The 19,030-nt window shown below is 35.3% G+C and overlaps 1 protein-coding gene across 1 annotated transcript in view; it reads right to left on the reverse strand.

The window, feature by feature from the left end:
* Positions 1–490: 490 nt before the first annotated feature.
* Positions 491–19,030, reverse strand: part of SPP (Insulinase (Peptidase family M16) family protein) — a 40,805-nt gene continuing 22,265 nt past the window's right edge. The window contains exons 15-25 of the mRNA XM_086439639.1: positions 17,892–18,029; positions 9,052–9,279; positions 8,648–8,800; positions 7,866–7,992; positions 5,920–6,055; positions 5,159–5,279; positions 4,986–5,066; positions 4,533–4,634; positions 3,581–3,731; positions 1,603–1,752; positions 491–825 (exon numbers count right to left, since the gene is read on the reverse strand). Coding sequence (XP_086295765.1) covers positions 1,661–1,752; positions 3,581–3,731; positions 4,533–4,634; positions 4,986–5,066; positions 5,159–5,279; positions 5,920–6,055; positions 7,866–7,992; positions 8,648–8,800; positions 9,052–9,279; positions 17,892–18,029 — 1,329 coding nt within the window. The 3' untranslated portion in view covers positions 491–825; positions 1,603–1,660. The remainder of the gene's footprint in view (positions 826–1,602; positions 1,753–3,580; positions 3,732–4,532; positions 4,635–4,985; positions 5,067–5,158; positions 5,280–5,919; positions 6,056–7,865; positions 7,993–8,647; positions 8,801–9,051; positions 9,280–17,891; positions 18,030–19,030) is intronic.

The raw sequence follows: 19,030 nt of genomic DNA on the forward strand, positions 1-19,030 counted from the left end.
ATAGTCAATATGCCTCACTCTTGCATTGTTTTGTGTTATAAAAATCAAATTTTAAAACCAGATTGTTTCAATTTCTTAAGCTGTTGACTTTAAAACATTGTTAGCATCATTTATAAAGTACATAAAGGAAGTTGGAAAAGTTATAGATGAATGGGATTTAGGTGTATGGTGAGTGAGCATTGTTGTTTGTGTTAATACCCAGAGTGAACCATAATAATTTAGCCTTGGCGTCGTCAGTTTTAGTGGGGGTGAGTCTCTCAAGACTTGTTGGGGGGAGACAGACCCCTTCAGCGAGTAGAAGGTTTTCGTGTGACATAATAAACCCTTTGGTTAGGGTGAGCCTCAGTGCTATAGTGTAGACAATAGACCTTCTTAGGTCATGGAGTCAACTACTCTAAATAATTTCCCTTTTTTGTTAATTTTTTTTTTAATAACATATAAAACTTGTGAATTATACTGGTGCCCAAAAAAACTAACACATTTTTCCTCGTTTTGAAGATAAAAAACAGCTTGTATAACGCATTTTTATGATAAATGTAAGACATGAATTATATGACAAACTGTAAAGGATAATTTTTTTTTCTTTTACAACTTTAATTTTCTTCTTGAATGTCATTGCTAAAATTTGTTCAACATAGCATACTGAATTGCACGGTTGAAGGCATTTTGAATGGATTCAAGTCCTTGCGTGGATAGCATATATGCTTCTTCAGCTTTTATTTGATTCTCAAATCATTCATCATTGGCCTAATATACAACCAATTTCGGCCTTACTGTTGGGTCTTTGTAGCAATTCCTCCCCTCTTGCTTGCTTTAATCTGATTCCTGTACTCATTACACAGTTACAGCAATTTTAATCAGAAATCACACATATATACAACATAAGCATGAACATAAATAAAATAATGCATAAAAATAACTCTACAAGTTAGATTTTCATTATTTGTTCTATTCGCCAAACTTTACCCGAGATGAAGTGTTTTTTTACTTGAAAAACGACTACTGGTTTTTGTTTTCTTAAAAAAGCCACTTTCCGGCATAAAAAAAGTCTTTCCTGAAATAAATACATTTGAGAGAAATGGTCATCCAAACAACTTTTATCCGACAAAAAAAAAGAAAACATTTTTTTTGCCGAGAGATAGAATGGTGTAAGGCCATAAAAACTGGCCCGTAAGTATACAAGGAAAAGAAATGTTTCATTTATCATTAATCTCAACATCCTCATCTTCTTGAATTTATGAATTAAGTAAATCATCATCACCATCAAAGTCTTTGACCGAAGATTGGGATCAGCTATTACGGATTAAGTAAAACATATTGATTGAATGAATCAAAAAATATTTTTCTTTGGTTGAGGTAGTTGTCCGACCTTTGTCTTGGAAAAACCATCATGCTTTGGTATTATCATGTATATTCTGCTAAATTCAAATACTCTTCAAACTAGAAAGAGATACTCAATACCGAGTCTAGAGTTTCAAATGATAATTTCTAACTAAATATATGCTTAAATAAACCAGAGATGACTGATAATTTAACTGCACAGTTCTAGAAATGTATCTACGTGTTTAAATGCTTGCTTATGCGTGCCAACATGAAACTTACCTCCAAATGTGGAAGATTTCTTAGCCAAACAATGCTACGTCAATGCCATCAAGGATGATCATGTTGTGGGCCGTGTCATTGTTGACAGACCACGCCCAATGGGGATAATTCCTGGATGCCCAGTGTCTAACTGTTCCTCATCCAAGGATACTGGGAAGTAAAAACAAGTGGAAAGATGTTAACAGGATTTTAGATAAGAAAAAAAATCAAACAAAAACAGAACTAGTAGAATGTCATAAAAAGCATGTCAAAAAACATGATTCCGAAGATCCAGTTTGAATTTTGAAAATTAGGAAGTATATAGAGTGTATCCCAAGAATAGATCTTTATGTACCCCCCAATTGGTTTGTTATTCATTTTGATTTTATTTGGTTTATTAAGAAATTGGGGCAACCCCTATTAGTCAGTCAAGTACTTCCAAGGTATTTAGTAAAATTTGGAAGAAAAATTCTTTTAGAAATTTTCCATTGGGTTGGGGTTAAAAATGATTGTAGATCCGCAACTGGTTACTGCACGTTTGTTGGAGGGCAACCTTGTTACGTGGAAGAGCAAGAAACAAACTGTTGATGTTTTAACCAATGCAAAAGTAGAGTATCAAGCAATGGCTCGTTGGGCGACCGATATTCTCTGGCTACATATCTTATTGGGTGAACTTGGCGTTGCAGTAGAGGAGCCTATAAGATTGTATGGTGACATCAAAACTGCTATTAATCATGTTCAACATCACAAAACTAAGCACATAGAGATAGACAGACACTTCATTAGAGAAAAAGTTGAATCTCAAGTCATGTGCTTACCACAGAGAACTAGTTAGCTGATATCTTGACCAAAGGAGTTACCAAGAAGAAATTGGATGGTGTTCTAAGTAAGTTGGGCATGATCAGTATCTATGCCCCATTGGAGGAATAAGTAGTGATTTATGTTGTAGGGGTTGAATTACAATACTTGGATGTTGAATGTGTTATTTGTAATTATTTTATCAATTAAATATGTAAGATAGAGAGAAGGGTCGATCAACCCTAATATCATTACTTTTCTTCTCTAATTCTCCCTCTCACTTATCTTCTTCCTTCTTCTAATATACAACTAGTTTTAACCTCAAAGGAGACCAATATTTAGACCATGTATGACTCATTGAGTCGGCCAAGTCATAGTGAAGGTCTCACTCTAACAGCTCGCCCATACGTAATCTTGCACCAATTCGGACATCCAGCAGAGTCAACTCAAAATTTGTTGATTCAGATTCAAATGTCGACTGAGTTAAGCATATATAACTTTAAAATATGGACCAAGTTAAAATATGACAACTATATTTGAATATTTACCGAGTTAAATATATTTATTCAACTCATCCGAGTCGAATTGTGAGTCCTCACCATGACGACTCTGTAGACCCTTGAATCTAGTCAATTTTTGAAGTTTTTTGTTTTGGTTTGTCAAGAAACTAAATTTGAATGGTTTCTCCTTATGTTCACATTTGTTTAAATGATTCTGGAGATTCACACCATAGGATTTGTATTGACTGTCAACAAGAATCAATTTAGAGATGAGATGGAACTTAAGATAACACCCTCATTTAAAAAAAAAAAAAATCAAACTCTTCCAGTTTGTTGGCACATTTAATTAGATCATGAAAGCTTCTCTAAAATATGAACGGACCACTCACACCAAGGTTTTTATTGACTGTCATCAATAATCAAGTTCAATAAGAGATGAAGCTTAGAATAACACCATTTAAAAAATCAAACTCTCAGTGTTTCAACACATTTAGTAACATCATGAATGCTTCTCTGAAATATGAATGGACTAATTATTATAATTCTGTGTTTTTTTTTCTTCGGATACTGAAATCAACGATTAAATTTCCAATCTATAAGGAACGCATGCATGCATGAACAACCTGTGCTGTAGGAATGGGCATTCACTAGTATATATATGATGTAAATCCAAACAACTCTTCAGTGGAATCTTGTCTTACCAGAAATATCCTCGCTCGCCTGAGCCCCGGCGATTCCAATGCATGAAAACAAAGAATCATCATCTACTTTCAATTGTTCATATGCAAGGTATATGTCCTCGATAGTGGCTGCTTCATAAAGCAGAGACAAATCCTTAATGCACGTTATGTCCTGAATTCCATTGCCATAAAAACAGGTAAATTTGTTATTGAACATCATTTCCAAACATGTTTCATATTGCATAATTTTCTTTTTAATATTTTGAAAATGTTGAAAGTCTGCAAAAATTGTGAGCTGGCATATTTAGAGATATTCTATTTTTTTTTCTTTTCCTTTTTGATAAGTAAAATGTTTTCGTGATCTACGCCCAATCGTCCGTATCAAAAATGCCTACGTTTCCTGAGGAGAAAGATTTTCGGTCCAGACTCATCTTCTTTGTCGAAAATGGAAAACAACGGGAAGCTCCACCCAAGCACCCGTTCTCGTCGAAAACTAGAAATTTTTAACATTTTTTTAAACACCCGTATCTCACTGTCCGTTCAACTGGTGGATTAGTAGTACATACCCACTCGTACGTACGAATGTTAGCTACATCACCATGTTCCCGGATTTCATCCTGCAGACCAGAATCCTATCCGAAAAACGTGATTTCCGTGGAAGTATACCTTTTTTGGGGCAGGACATGTATGCGTTCAAATGGTCGTATCTCATCGCCCGTCTGTTGGTTTTTAACATGGAAGAGAGATATTCTATTTTCACACCAACTATTGCTAATGCCACCCCAATTCATATGTAAATCACCAAAGATCTAGCATACATCTCGGGGTGGCATTAGCAAAAGTTGGTGTGGCAATATAAATTCTCCATATTTAACCCTTATCAAGTAGACTCCATATCAAGAAAGAATTGGGTCATTACAAAAGCACACACTATAATATTTTGGGTCGAGAATAGGGCAGACTCCCACTTTACCTTCCTTGGAACAGAAGAAGCCTGCAAGTGAGCTAGTAATCCAAGCCAATAAGCATTTGACTTGGTTTCAGCTTCATGTCTCATTAGCAGAGTCCGTTTAGCCTGCAATAATTAAGATTGCTCCAATTAATGACAAGGAGCTAAAGGTTTTCCAATTGACGATTATTTTGAGAACTTAGCTATTCCATTAGATCTTTCACACACACACACACACACAAAAAAAATGGAAGACTTTGACATGCTTTAGTGAAATCAAATATTCTCTTTTTCCTTCTTCTTTTTTTCCCCACATAAACATATACTATTTCTAAACATATTTCAATGGAAGTCTACTCTAAAATAGGTAAATTGGATGCCACCTATTTCACAATCCCTTGAAGATGAAGCTAGCATAAAGATGACCAATGATTCTAAAGCTTGGGATAAAGCATGCTAAGAAAAAGAACCACTAACCCTGTCTAACTCCCTTGGGGCAATCTTGCTGCTGTGCAAACCTCTAAGAACATTCTTGCATGCATCAACAGCCTTGTAGACCTGGGGGAAAAAAGAACTCAGAACAGTAATGGAGCAAAGAAATGCAAATAGCACAATGAAAACTGAGTAATATATTGAAATTGAATACACACCTTCCCTGGAGTTGATGTTACCGAGACAACATACCACCCAAGCTTCAGCCTATCAAATAGGCTTAATTCAAAGGAAACATCATATGTTAATCCTAAAGAATCCCGAACTGTTGTGAAGAGCCTGTACAGACAACCATAAAAAAAAAAATGATCATATTCAGCAATAACCACTAAAGTCTATTAAGTTAGTACAACATCTTGGGCCAAACAAATTAATAACAAATAGGTTTATTACAACAGAGCAATTTCCAGAAAATTCTGAATCATCAGCCAATCATGGGTACCTTAACATAATAATAGAAAAAGAAGGTGACCAAAATGGTGCTTCCTGAGTGCAGAAAGGTTCAAAATATCGAAATGTATCCTCCGATACGAAACATTGATATCTTTCGGGAATGTATTGGAATGTTTCAGTCGACAAATTATTGATTTTTCCCTTGACTGAAACATTGCATCAAGACAAGATTTTAAACTTCGATAACACACTCAAGTCCAACAATGAGTCAAATTTCAATTTTTCTATATAAGCAAAAAAAAAAAAAAAAATATATATATATATATATATATATATATATAGTTCGAAGGCCCCGATAAAATTCAGAACTTTGTTGTTCATTGAAGTTTAGAAGATCATATTGGCATTGATATGTATTAGTCGGTAGCTCGACACAAACTAACTTGAGCGCTAGAGCAACTAGGGAGAAAGAATCTATATCAATTTCATGTAGCATCATATATTTGAGTATAAAGGCTAAAATTACCTAGAATTTATGATCTCTGCCAACAGACCCAAAGTGATGCCAAAGAATAGGGGATGAGCCCGAAGTTTTCTTTGCAGATCTTTTTTGACATCCTTCCCCTCCACATTGAGCGATTCGTCAGGATTTGATTGATCGTCTGTAAAGCAATCACCAAATTTTAAAACCTTCAGTGCATACTAGAAATATCATGGTTTAAATCTAATTCCATGTCACCATATCCAAAACCATTAACCAAGCATATATAAATGGGAAAAGGTTGCATGGACTGAGGGACCATGTAGAGTATGGACCGAGGTCCACATTTGGGCCACATCGACTACCCTGTTTGTCCAAATGACAACTCAGCCCTCTTGTATGTGGTCTAGATTGGATTTGAAAAAACATCCCAAAGAAAAAGTATTTTTTGGAGTCAGATCTTAAGTTTAAAATGGACGGCCATTGAACTCTTAGATTTAAAATTTAAATCCAACAGTGAAAAAATCTCTTTTTTCAATTCGGTTTTTTGGAGAGCTCAAAGAATTTCATGCTCTACATACATGTGGCACCTGATGATGTATTCGAGCACTATGTTGACATATGGTCCATGGAGATAGATGGTCCTTTGGTCCATATAACCCTCTCTCTCTCTCTCTCTCTCTCTCTCTCTCTCTCTCTCTCTCTCTCTCTCTATATATATATATATATATAAACAAAACAGTGGGATCCACTTGTGGGGGATAAACGTCTCATCTAGCTCCAATGTCCCCACTTCTTGGGCCTTTCCCCCCTCAGGGTGGGTCAAGCTTAACACTAATGGCAGCTCATGAGGAAATCCAGGTGAAGCAATAGGTGGGGGACTCATTTGAGAAAAAACAGGAAAATGGCTAGTGGGCTTTGGCCTAAACATCAATTCCTCCCCCCCCCCCCCCTTCAACTTTATTGTTGTCTTTACTCTTCTCGTCCCCTCACTCCCTTCCCTTTTTATATAACACCCCTCTAACATTAATATATTTCCTATTTTACCCCTTCAACCCCAAAGATTTTTTTAATAATACCCTTTGAATTTTATTATTTTTCCTAGTTTACCTTCTTAAACCCCAAAGAGGATGCCCATGCCGTAGGCACAACAAACTCTAGTATATATATATGTTGACATCCAATGCTACATTGGGACGTTAGCAACCTCCCTTACTTTTTTTTTCCAATAGATAACCATAATTGTTTTGTTTTTTAGAGATTAAAAAAAAAGACATTTTGATCTTTGTTGTAATCAATGCTTCAAACACTTGTACAAAAATGTCGGTGAGATTTTTTATTTTTACAAAAGTACCAAAAGGCCCTTGCCTTTTTTACTAGAAGACAAAAACTATGGGTATTTATAAGGAAAGTGAACTATAGGATGTTAGCATTCTCCATCACATTCACTTTCCACTAATACCCTTTCCCATTTTTAGTGAACAAATAAGGGTATGTTAGTATTTAAAATAATAAATACTTGTCTGATATATAATAAATGCTAAGAGCATCTAAGTCTTTGGATTTAAATGCCTTGTTTGTAGTAAATGTTTTGGCAATCAATACCAACAAGCATTTTATTATGTCAAAAACCAACATACCTTTGTTTTTTTTTACTAAAAGACAAAATGAGCAGGGGTATTATTGGGAGGTGAATGTGGTGGAGAATGCTAACATCCAAACGTCCCTATGAGGTCTTGGACGTTACCAATAATAGTTTTTGTATAGATGTAGTCTAAAAACATACTAAAATTTTAGAAAAGAAAAAACACTGGCTAAACAAGGAATCACTACCCATATTATTAAACTCTGTTTTGAAGCTTATCAGATATTTGGAAGGTATATTCCAATGAATCAACTGTGAATATAAGATAGCAGCATGAAGTATAAGAAACATGGGTGCAAGACACATTTTCAATATCAATGTCTCTGGATATGACGCCATGACTCACCATCAGTATGCAAGCTATTGTTAATAGACTCAAAAAGATCTTGCCCTTCAACATTAAACCCCCAGCGGTTTGGTGCTGGACCAGCAATATATGCACACGCTCTCTCATCAGTATCATTCAAGAACACCTACAATAAGTAGACAATGTTGAGAACCCACAAAAGTTAACAAGTGGTTCTTTGGAACCTAACCATCAAAAGAGTTTCTCTTCTTTTCTTTTCTTTTTGAAACAAATGCCTACATAGCCATAAGCACAAAAACCCATGATAAAATTGAAACTGAGAAACATGGTTAAGTGGCTTTGCTATATTGTCTGATGAAATCCAAGCATAAATGCATGATCAAAAGTCAGACTAGGTTGCAAGATTGTCAAACTATACTAAGCCTGATCATGGTCCAACCTAACATTACTCGGGATGTTAAGCTTTGATCCTTCATAAGTTCATTGCAAGCAAATCCTTCTGTCGTGGTCTCCCCCCTAAGCAAGAGAGAAATATCGGAGATGCTGCTCTCAAAATTGATGATTACAAAGACAATATAAGTAAACAAAATACTTGGCCATTTGTGTTATCAAGTTAAGGTAAACTATAACAGTTAAGTCGATGTCTTTGGAAAAAAAATATCTAGTATGTACTGCAGGTTCGACATCTTAGTGAAGGCAAAAAAAAAAAAAAAACGAAGATGGCAAACTAAGCATACTACATGAGATGCATTGCTGAGATTCCAAAGATGCTACAGAATATATGTCAATGGTAGAGAGAGAAATAGCTTTAATTTTCTCACTTGTTGAAACTGCAGATCAGATGGAGAAGGTCGAAACATGATTGGATTGAATTGATGCACCCCACCAGCACTTCTTGTTGCTCTAACTGTCCCCAGATAATCAAGAATACAAGATTCAATATCATCCTCCAAGAAATCTCCAACAATACTTACCTGAAGAATGATTTATTGAAGGATTAGTACGAGGAAAATATAGGAAATCTCTATAATGATTAAATAAGAGAGATTATATTGCCACATGAACTTTTGCTAACACAACCCCAATTCATATGTAACCAAAGAATTAAAACACATGTTGGGGTGTGGTGTCATTAGCAAAAGTTGGTGTGGCAATAGAAGCACTCTTAAATAGTCATATAAAGGTCAAGTGTATAAGAAGTCTTGACTAGTAGAAATGTTCATACCTCCATATTATCGCCCACAAACTGATTCATTACTGCATCTTTTACCGATTGTAGTGTTAATTTTTGTAAGGACTGTAGGGTAGGCTCAACAAACCTCTCATCTCCATTCAACATTGCTAACATGAGCTTGTGAGCAGTTGACCGTTCTAAGCTTTTAGGAATCGACCTATAATATGACGAGTATAGCTGTCGTGCTCTATCAAATGCATCCTCCAACCAGACACTATGCTGCAAGTCAGCAACAACCATTAAGCATTAGTGTATCAAAAAAGATTAACATCTTTGAATGATTTCACCATTAATTGGAATTTTCTAGCATACAAAGAAATTTAAGCCTTGTCACATGAAAAATGCATTAGCAAAACAACCCTCAAAATATATGGCCATCGTGCAGAAATATACCAACTGGGTATAACACTAATGAAAGGATCAGTACAATATTTTTGTTTTAGATTTTGATAGGTAAATGCAATTGTATTGAACTTGGTAGAGGTGACCAAAAGAATTACAAAAAAGAAAAAAATCGGCAAACCTGATGTGGATTACAAATTACACACCCAATCCCATCTCCCCATGAAGTTATCTACAAAGACTTTACACCAAGCAAAAAAGAAAATTGACACTACAATAACTAAAAGCGAGTAACAGGTTTTCCTTCTAAATTTGATATTGACAGCTGATAAAGAAAAAAGTGTCATAAGAAGATAAGTTCAAAAGTTGGAATAGAACTTCCTTTGACATTGTTTTGGCAGTGGTACATCCTTTGAGCATTGCTTGTTATATCTTTTACATTCCAGCAATCCACAAAACCCATGCCATAGGAAGCATAAGATAATCTTGGAAAATAATCTTGCCAATCCTACAAGAATTTTTATAGAAAAATACTTCAAAGGATCCAAAAGTGTGTAGAGCACTTTCATTTTCTTTTCTTTTGACAGGGGGTGGGAAAAAAGATTTGGAGTGCCGGGGGGGGGGGGGGGGGCAAAATGATAAATCAAAGACCAAAGTACATGGATTGAGATAGTGATTGCACATATGAATCCACGTGAATAACCATAAGTAATGGCTTTTAATGAAATTGAATAGAGGAACATTCAACCGGCCCCAAATTGTGATAAAACAGATGATGATGATGACGTACATTAGCAATTAATAAATTAAGCTTCCTAAGCCTAGGAGTTCACATAATGTAGTTTCAAATAATCAAGCCATAGCAACTAATCATGGATCAAGAACAAATGATCATTAGCATTCTCACACCTTACCCCAAAAAATTTACAGTCAGCTACTTGAATCCAGTCCCTGCATTCAATTCTGTCTTAGACCATGCCTTATGTTAATTCAAGTGTGTTCATATCCATTCGAGAACTCAATCCACATCTATTTGGTCTTCAACTCATTTGTTGAGAACCTTCAACTCGCATGTTACTTCTAACAAGACTGTTATCGATGTTCATTGCAAATGAACAAACCATCTCAAATGACATTCCTTTGGTTTAACATCTATTAGGCCTACCGTCAGCCTCCCAAAGTTCCTTATCTTTCTATTCATCCATCCCAACACCCCCACCAAGAACAAGTAATAATACAACTAGTAGTAGAAGTAAGTAGTGGAAGCGGTGGTGATGGTAGTAGTGGTGGTACCAGTGATAGTGGAAGCAGCGGTGGTGGTAACAGTCATAGTCGGTTATCCTAATAGCAGTCATAATTGTAGTTGTAATTGTAGTAATAGTCGTAGTAGTAATAGGAGCATTATTTGAAGGAAAACGATTTTTCCAGGGAAACATTTGCCTCTTCCAAAGAAATTTGTCATTTATTACTCTGAAATTAAATTAAATGGGACCTACAGGACTAAATTTTCATGGGAGAGGAATATGTTTCTTTGAGAAAATCAAACTTTCATGGGAGAGGAATATGTTTCTTTGAGAAAATACGCAAAGAAGTAACGTATGTACAGTTCTTAGAAAGTTGGGAAGTACACAAGGTGAATAGTGCATTTAATTGGGGTCTTGATGGATTTATTGCACTCATAGAAAGAGGAAGGAAGCCATAAACATAAATTTAGATGTTGTGAAAGTAATATGCTATTATTAGTAGGGGTACCTGTGTAATTTCCTATTATGTTTTGAGTTCATATATATGGGCCAAAGGCTAGGGTTTGAATTACTTTGAATCCTCCCACAATTTCTCTAATCTCCTCTTCTTTTCTTATATTCTTCTCCTAAAACTCTTAATCAACAAGGTATCAGAGCGTCGTTGAGTGTTGTGTTATCCGCCTCCGCTCCCGGGTGTCATGTGCTTACATATCGGGCCCTAGCTCAACCTGTGACCCTCTCATATTCATAGCTGCGCCTTCCCCCATTGCATCAGTCTTTTGAGGTAAATGGTTATCAACATGGTATTAGAGCGCTAGGTTTGAATAGGTCATGGGTTCGAGTCTCCTTTTAGGAATTTTCCACCCTAATTAGTGAGGGGGAGTGTTGTATCATCCACCTCCACCTTGAGGTGTTACGTGCCCCAGTTCGACTCGTGACTCTCTTATATTCATAGTTGAGCCTTCCACATCAAATCAGTCTTTTGGGGTAATGGATTGTCAACAATCATAAGGGTTTGAGCTCTAATTTATTTCATCTTCTGTTTTTTTATTTTTTCTCTATTATTTTTGTTGTTTCTCAATTGATTGGTAAGAAAATCAAATTCCTCTTGATCTAATTAAAGGTAAGGAAGAGTGTGTTTAACCTCCACATGGAGGTATGATTGTGGTTGTGTGAAGATCCTTATTGGATAGGATCTAAAGAGTTTTTCCGTGGTTGGTGTTATTTTCGGGTAAGTTTTGTGGTCTCCGGTGTGGTGAAAGGTATATTCAGCACAATTTGTTTGAGCCCTAAAATCAATTCTTCGGCCTTGTTTAACTTGTGTGATTTCACTATGAGAGATTTCTTAAAGTTCTCCTTAGTTTTTGGGTGGTGTGATATCACCAAGAGAGGTCTCTTTTGGTTTTTTGGTAGAGCAATTTCACCAAAAGACTTTTGCCTCGGTTTTTGGAGGTTTATTTGATGCATGACTATAAGGAAATTGCACGGTGGAGATTTTATGCTAGTAGTGGATAAAGAAGACCATCAATTACAATGTTTCCATAATTGATTTATGGAGCAAATAACAAATATCGAGGCTTCTCAAGACAACGTAGAGGTTCAGATGCTCCCATCAGACTTAGTGGAAGCATAACATTTAGTGGTTTAAAACAATTGAGATATCTTTTAAGGTAAAAGGAAAACACATTCACCTATTGATAGATAGCTACTTCCAATGATCTGAATGTGATAAATATATGGGAAAAAGAAGATGCTCAGATAGTGACATGGTTGTAGAATAGCATGGAATCATACACCAATGCTAACTGTATGGTCTCAGACACCGCTAAGGATGTTTGAGAACGGGTGAGACACGTGTATTCATGATCAAATAATGTCACCTGAATTTCGAAGAAGGAGACATCATAAGCTATCGACTAGCTAAGGCAACCCACTCTTAGTTGAGCAAGTAAAATAGGGAGCTGAAAAGTTGTAGCTTGCTTCAAAAGGGCTTGCTTTCATAATCAGCAACCCTATTGAAGTAAGAGGCTTCAAAGTCCCCTTAATGATAGAGGCGCATTAGCCATGAAGTTTCTCAGCTCTAAGGATTCAAAGCCTACGCCTGCAGTTTTTCAACTTCGTTTTTGTGGTCTATTAGAGCGGATGATCCATCTAATTATCCATGTTTTCTCTTCCCCGCCTGCCCGAACCTTAACCGGAACATAAAAGCAATGCCTTGGCAACCAATCTTTGGATAATCAATGGCTTAATGCTCGGGTTCCAGTAATCAAGTCAAGTAGACCCCACCATTAGATTTAGCAGTTGAAATGGAAGCCCTGGGCATTGAGAGGTGGAGATACAAGAAATAGAGAGAGAGGTGGCTCAACTAGCCTGGCTAAATATATACTTGACTTGTTTATTCTCGGAGTACTGCTCATATAAAGGTATTTTTCTTTGCAATAAGATGAGGGCCCAAAAGTAAGTTTTTGCCACTATGATGCGAATAGGTGAAGTACTTAATAAGTACCAGTTTAATACTAGTGATATTAGCATGAGGTAGAAAAAAAGAGAGTATATGAATGTCATTCAACTTCTCTCCTTTATCTAACTAAATCCTAGGGCAATGAGATCTCAAATCCTTGGTAGCCAATATCTCTCATCTTGTACAAATGTTTCTCCCGACTTAAGAGAGCAAATTGTCAGATAGTAGTAACTTTGGTGGTAATCCATCAACTTTAACGATTTTCATCTATCGCGAAAGTTGTGGTCATGGTACTTGTCGTGGTGGAGATTTAGGTGGAGGCCATGGAACTCATAAGTCAACCCATATGGCCTTGATGGACATACAATAAATTGTGGGTAGGATTTACATGGTAAACCCGCTACACATCAGGTTTCAACATCAATTCAGGATGCATATCAGACACATGTTTCTACTACTTCGACCTAACTTACGATATAGTGATGTAGAACGATGTGAGGCTAAACATCAAAATCACATTTTGGAGATGATACATGAGCAATATCATAGATTTTCGAAAGGTTAAAAGTTGAGAAAGAAATTTTGGATGGGGTTATGTGGCAGTAAGGAATGTTCAACAGGGTTATGAGAGTTTAGATTGGGTTCGATTAGGCTAGGGGCTACTAGAAAATTTTGGACAGTAGAGTTATTAAGATTTGGGAGGGATAGAATGAAGTCTATGTGATTGTAGGTTTATTGTAAGTTGATGTACAAATAATTTATAGGTTGTAGAAAAAGGAACAACAGGTTTTCACTTGTTATGATGGTGCTACAATATATATACATATAGGTGAAAGTGACTTCAATTGGAGAATAAAAGACCTAGGGCAGTTCTGTAGGGTTGGGTTTGTAGGCAACAGGGATTTTAATGGTATTTAGGGTTTTGGACAACAAATTTAGAATTAGATGATGGTTTTAGATGGAGATAATGGCTTCACACCATTAATGGCCTCATAAAATAGAAGACATTCACAAAGAAAACCATTAATTCTTTTATCTAATGATGACTGCTTGAAACAACTAGATAACATGCGTTTATAAAGGCTCATAAAACTATTGACTAAAAAAAAAAGTAAAGAACCTAAACTACCCTATTAAAAATTAAACCACCACTTAAATGGTCGGTCCACTTAATAATAACACAACTCTTGGGCCCACAATTTAATAATTCAAACACAAAAACTAATCCACCCAAAAAAAATGATAAAATATTTTTAACTAGATGAAATGGAATCTTTTCAAGTCAGAGAAAATTGATGGGGGGGGGGGGGGGGGGCATCATAATCTCCACTTAGTATTTTAGATTATTTTAGGTTCTTTCTTCTATATTCAAGGATCTTGTTAATGTTTTGGGCTTTTTGAGTAGGATATTTTTATATTTTAATTAAAAAGTTGAGGGTCAAAGAGTTCTTTTATTACAAAGTAAATCAACCATTTAAGTGATTTTTTAATTTTAAAATAGTAGTTTAAGTAGTTTGTTCCTCTTTGAGTCCTTAGGGTCAAGAACATTTATGAATACATGTTATTTAATTGTTTTAAGTATCCATCAAAAGAAGTACATGTTTTTCTCTATGAGAACCCTCTGTAATGCAAAGCCATTATCTCCTTGGTGTGGTACAAAGGTTTATCTATATTCTTCTTCTCATTTTTCTTGTTATTTTCATTTCATACTCCCTTATTTTCTGTTTTGGGAACACTAGATCTAATAGATTTATCATCTCCATATAAAATCATCTAATTCTAAATCTTTTTTCCAAAACAATTATTATCCCACAAAATCAAACCCAACTGAACTGTTTTGTTTATTTCATTCCCCAATCAAAATCACATTTACCTATATATATATATATATATATAGGGTCGGGTTCCTGCAACACACATTGCGACACACATATAGACAGCGTGTTTGTCTTATATGGGCAAAAATGTTTGGAATGGGCTGATTTTTTGTGAGGATGATCTCTGTGATGAGGGAATCATCCTGGCAAAAAATCATCCCATTCCAAAACTTGTAACCCCATCAAAATTGATTTACAAAAATTGGACGGTCTAGAAGTTTCATAATGAGCTGATTTTTGGCAAGGATGATCTCCTCACCACAGAGATCATCCTCACAAAAAATCAGCCCATTCCAAACATTTTTGCCCATATAAGACAAAACACGTTGTCTATATGTGTGTTGAAATGGTTGTCGTTTGAACCTGACCCATATATATATATATATATATATATAGTGCTACCACACTATCATAACAAGTGAAGGCCTGTTGTACATCATCTTACAACAGATCTACAATCACCTAAACTCCATTTTATCGCTCTCAAATCCCCATAATCCTACTGTCTAGATATTTTCAACAACCCTAACATAACTAAACCCAATTTGAAGCCCCATAACCCTAGTTGAACCTTCCCTATTATCCTATAACACATGATATTATCTCAAATTTTAACCTTTCCAAAATGTATCCTACCACTCATGTAGTATCTCCATATACGTTCTCAAAGTCTCTCATTGTCCTGCATCAATGGTAAGGAATTGGGAGGCTAAAGTTGTTCATGTATTTGAAGTTTTACATCGAAGACTTGGGTAAATTAAGGTATTTCCTAGACCTTAAAGTGACTCATTTAATGAGTGGTATTTGTCTTTCACAGAGGAAGTACTCCTTGGACCTTCGAAATGAGACTCTTTTACTTGAACCCAAACTTATCGGTACACGCATGGATCCTAAGTAGTTGATTATTGATCAAGGACACTTGTTGGATGATCTAGGTAGGTATATGACTGTTGTCATATGTGATTGCATATGCCATCATGGCATATGGGACTATGTCTTTATGCCATTGCATATATAAGGAAGTCATGGCATTTGCGATCGCATACTGCATATGCCATGGCATATTTTCCCAATGATCAAAACATGTCCTTCGGATAAAAACTAGCTTTTTCTTATACAAACCAATTTCTATTCACTTTAAGTCCCTTCTACTCCTATTTTAGCTTATTTTTAACTTCTATATTTTATTTTAAAAATCTAATTATATTTTCTAAATCTATTTGTTCAAATCATCTGCATCAAGCTCAAGTAGCAAGAATCAAGATTGAAGGATTTTGCAATGTAAAAAAAATCAAGGACTCGTCATCCAAAAAGCAATAGTTCATATTTTCTTTTAAATATTTGACTCTGTGCATTCTTGCTTACTTGTTAAAACTAAAAATATAATTAATTACAATGAAATTGAAAACACAAAATTATAAAAAAAATATTTACTAAAATTATTGCAATAATTGTAAATCTTCCAAACTTCTTCCATTTTTTTTCTTTTTTTATATTAAAAAACACAACAACAACAACAAAAAAACATTTTGCATGATATGCAACGGCATATGCTATTGTGCAGGTCACATATGCGCACAACATATGCTAAGCTGGCATATGCTATTTGAAAACACTAGTATAAGATACTTGTTGGAAAATTGAATCATGTATCACCAGATCAAATCTCTCTTTTGCAATTAGTGTTGTTAGTCAGTTTATGAAGCTCCTAGATTTCCTCATTGGGTCTTTTTTTTTTTTTGATAAGTTAAAATTTCATTAGAAAGGGGACGGGAAGTCCCAAGAAAACAAAACTAAAGAAGGAGAGGAGAAATAAAAGAAACCCACAAAGAGATAACTAATCTCCCAAGTCACAAACGAGATCCCATCGAACCACAAAATCTTCAAAAAAGAATCCTTCATTGGGTCTTAATGCAGCGTATTGTCTAGAACTTTAAGGGCTACTCCAAATGCGTCTTGTTATACAAGGCCAATGGTCATACTCGTGTGGAGGGGTATATAAATGCAGATTGGACTGGTTTTCTGATAAGAGATCCACCACTAGGTATTGTACATTTTTAGGAGGTAGTCTTGTGACATGGAAGAGTAAGAAGCATACAATTGGTGATAGATCTAGTGCAAAGGTTTGAGTATAGAGTCATGTCTCACATGTCTTGCAAGCTAGTGTGATTGACACACTTTCTTCAAGAGCTAGGCTTTAGGATACACGTATAAGATTCTTATGCGATGACTAGGCATCCATACATATTGCATCAAATCCCGTGTTTCACAAGAGAACTAAGCATATTTAAGTAGATTATCACTTTGTTCGTGACATGCTACTTGGCATCGGAATTAGTAGTAGGGGTATATGTTTAATTTTACTTTATATTAAAAGTTAATTTATATGGGACCTATGGCTAGGATTGAAGTTACATTGACTCCTCCAAGGTTTTATCCAATCTCATCTCCTCTTATTCTACTCTTCTCCTCAAGCTCTTAATTACAAGATGTAATAACTGTCTGTGTGTTGCTCGTTTAAAATATGACATTGCATGGTTTCTCTGCAATATCTGAGCGGTAATTTTGTGTAATACCATGAGTAACAAAAATTGTGAGATTCAAAAATAAAAACACAGTGAGATTAAGCTTACACACAAAAGGTATACTAGCTTCCTTAGAGCTAACACATCCCTAATAAAATATTTTATTCACAGGTGCCTTTCTTGCCAAGTGTCTTAAATACAAGAAGTACCCACTTGGCACACAATAGCTCACTAAGCCTTCCCAGTAATCAAAATGTCACTTGCAAAAAATCTTCTCTTTTTCATAAGAAACTCTAAATCAACCAAATAGACATACATAATGATATCAAAATGCTAAAATACAAATAAAACAAGAAGAAAATAGTTAGGAAGATCGCGTTACCTCGAGCACCATATGAAGTAGTTGGAAAGCTGCCTGCATCCCACCATCTCTTAAAGTGAATCGAAATTCCATACAAATAAACTCCTCCGTGGACTCCAAAGAGCAGTTTATAAGGTGGTTCACACAGAAAAGTTCTACCTAGATAAGCAAATCAAACAAGTGAAAAATATGGCAATACTACAATTTTAAAAGAACAGCACAAACTGATATGAAACAATCCAAGGAAATGGAGATTTTAACTTGTTGTCTTGATAGGAGATGTCCAAAGAACAAAGGTTTCTATGACTCGTTTAGGATTTCTTTGTTAGAAAAACATAAATAGTAGCAAATGCTGATTTGAAGCAGAAGACTAGGGCATTTAACATAGGGAAAATTACTTAATAGACCTGGCGGAAGGGACATCTTTCTAAATGCACCAAGTTTTGGGGTGGTAACTTAACAACCCAGTAAGTAAAATCTTTCTTTCTTACTGTACAATCACCTGAGAAAATGGCAAACTCAAACCACCGAGATTGACGAATCAAATCATCATGTTCAACCATTCAAATTGTTGAGATCAACAATTTGAATGGTTGATCTCGCCGATTCATGTTCAAACATCGGGATCGACAATTGTAAAAAAATGATCTCGATGATTGGATGAAAGGTTGATCTCAATGATTTGAATAATCGACCTCCACATTTTAATCATTGATTTCACCAATTGAAAGGGCGGTGGAGGCATTAAAAAAGAAACTCACTAAATAGACTATAAACTTCACACGGAAATATTAAGGGGGATTTAGAAAGAAGACCCTCCCGCAAGGTCATTAAGAAATTTTCCCTTTAAGAATATTGCTTACTTTTTTACATTCTTTTTCTAGTAAAAGAGAAAAATGTGGATTTTCAATAACAGAATTAAAAAAACTTTATTGAAGGGAATTGGAAACATTACCTATTGAATGTGAAATTATACTAGAGTCCAAAGGACATTATTAATTAGAAATAGAGGTGATACAAAGGAGTATCCTCCCATGTTACTTTATCTTCAAATTAGGGATCTTTTGTCTAAGGAGTAATATAAACTGGCAATATTGTAATTTTATAGTTTTGATGGTCCTACTGGGAGAACTTTTCTCCTTCTTATTCTCTCTTCTTCA

The sequence above is a fragment of the Akebia trifoliata genome, chromosome 4, assembly GCF_017979445.1.
Source record: "Akebia trifoliata isolate Shusen 1 chromosome 4, ASM1797944v1, whole genome shotgun sequence".
Lineage (NCBI taxonomy): Eukaryota > Viridiplantae > Streptophyta > Magnoliopsida > Ranunculales > Lardizabalaceae > Akebia > Akebia trifoliata.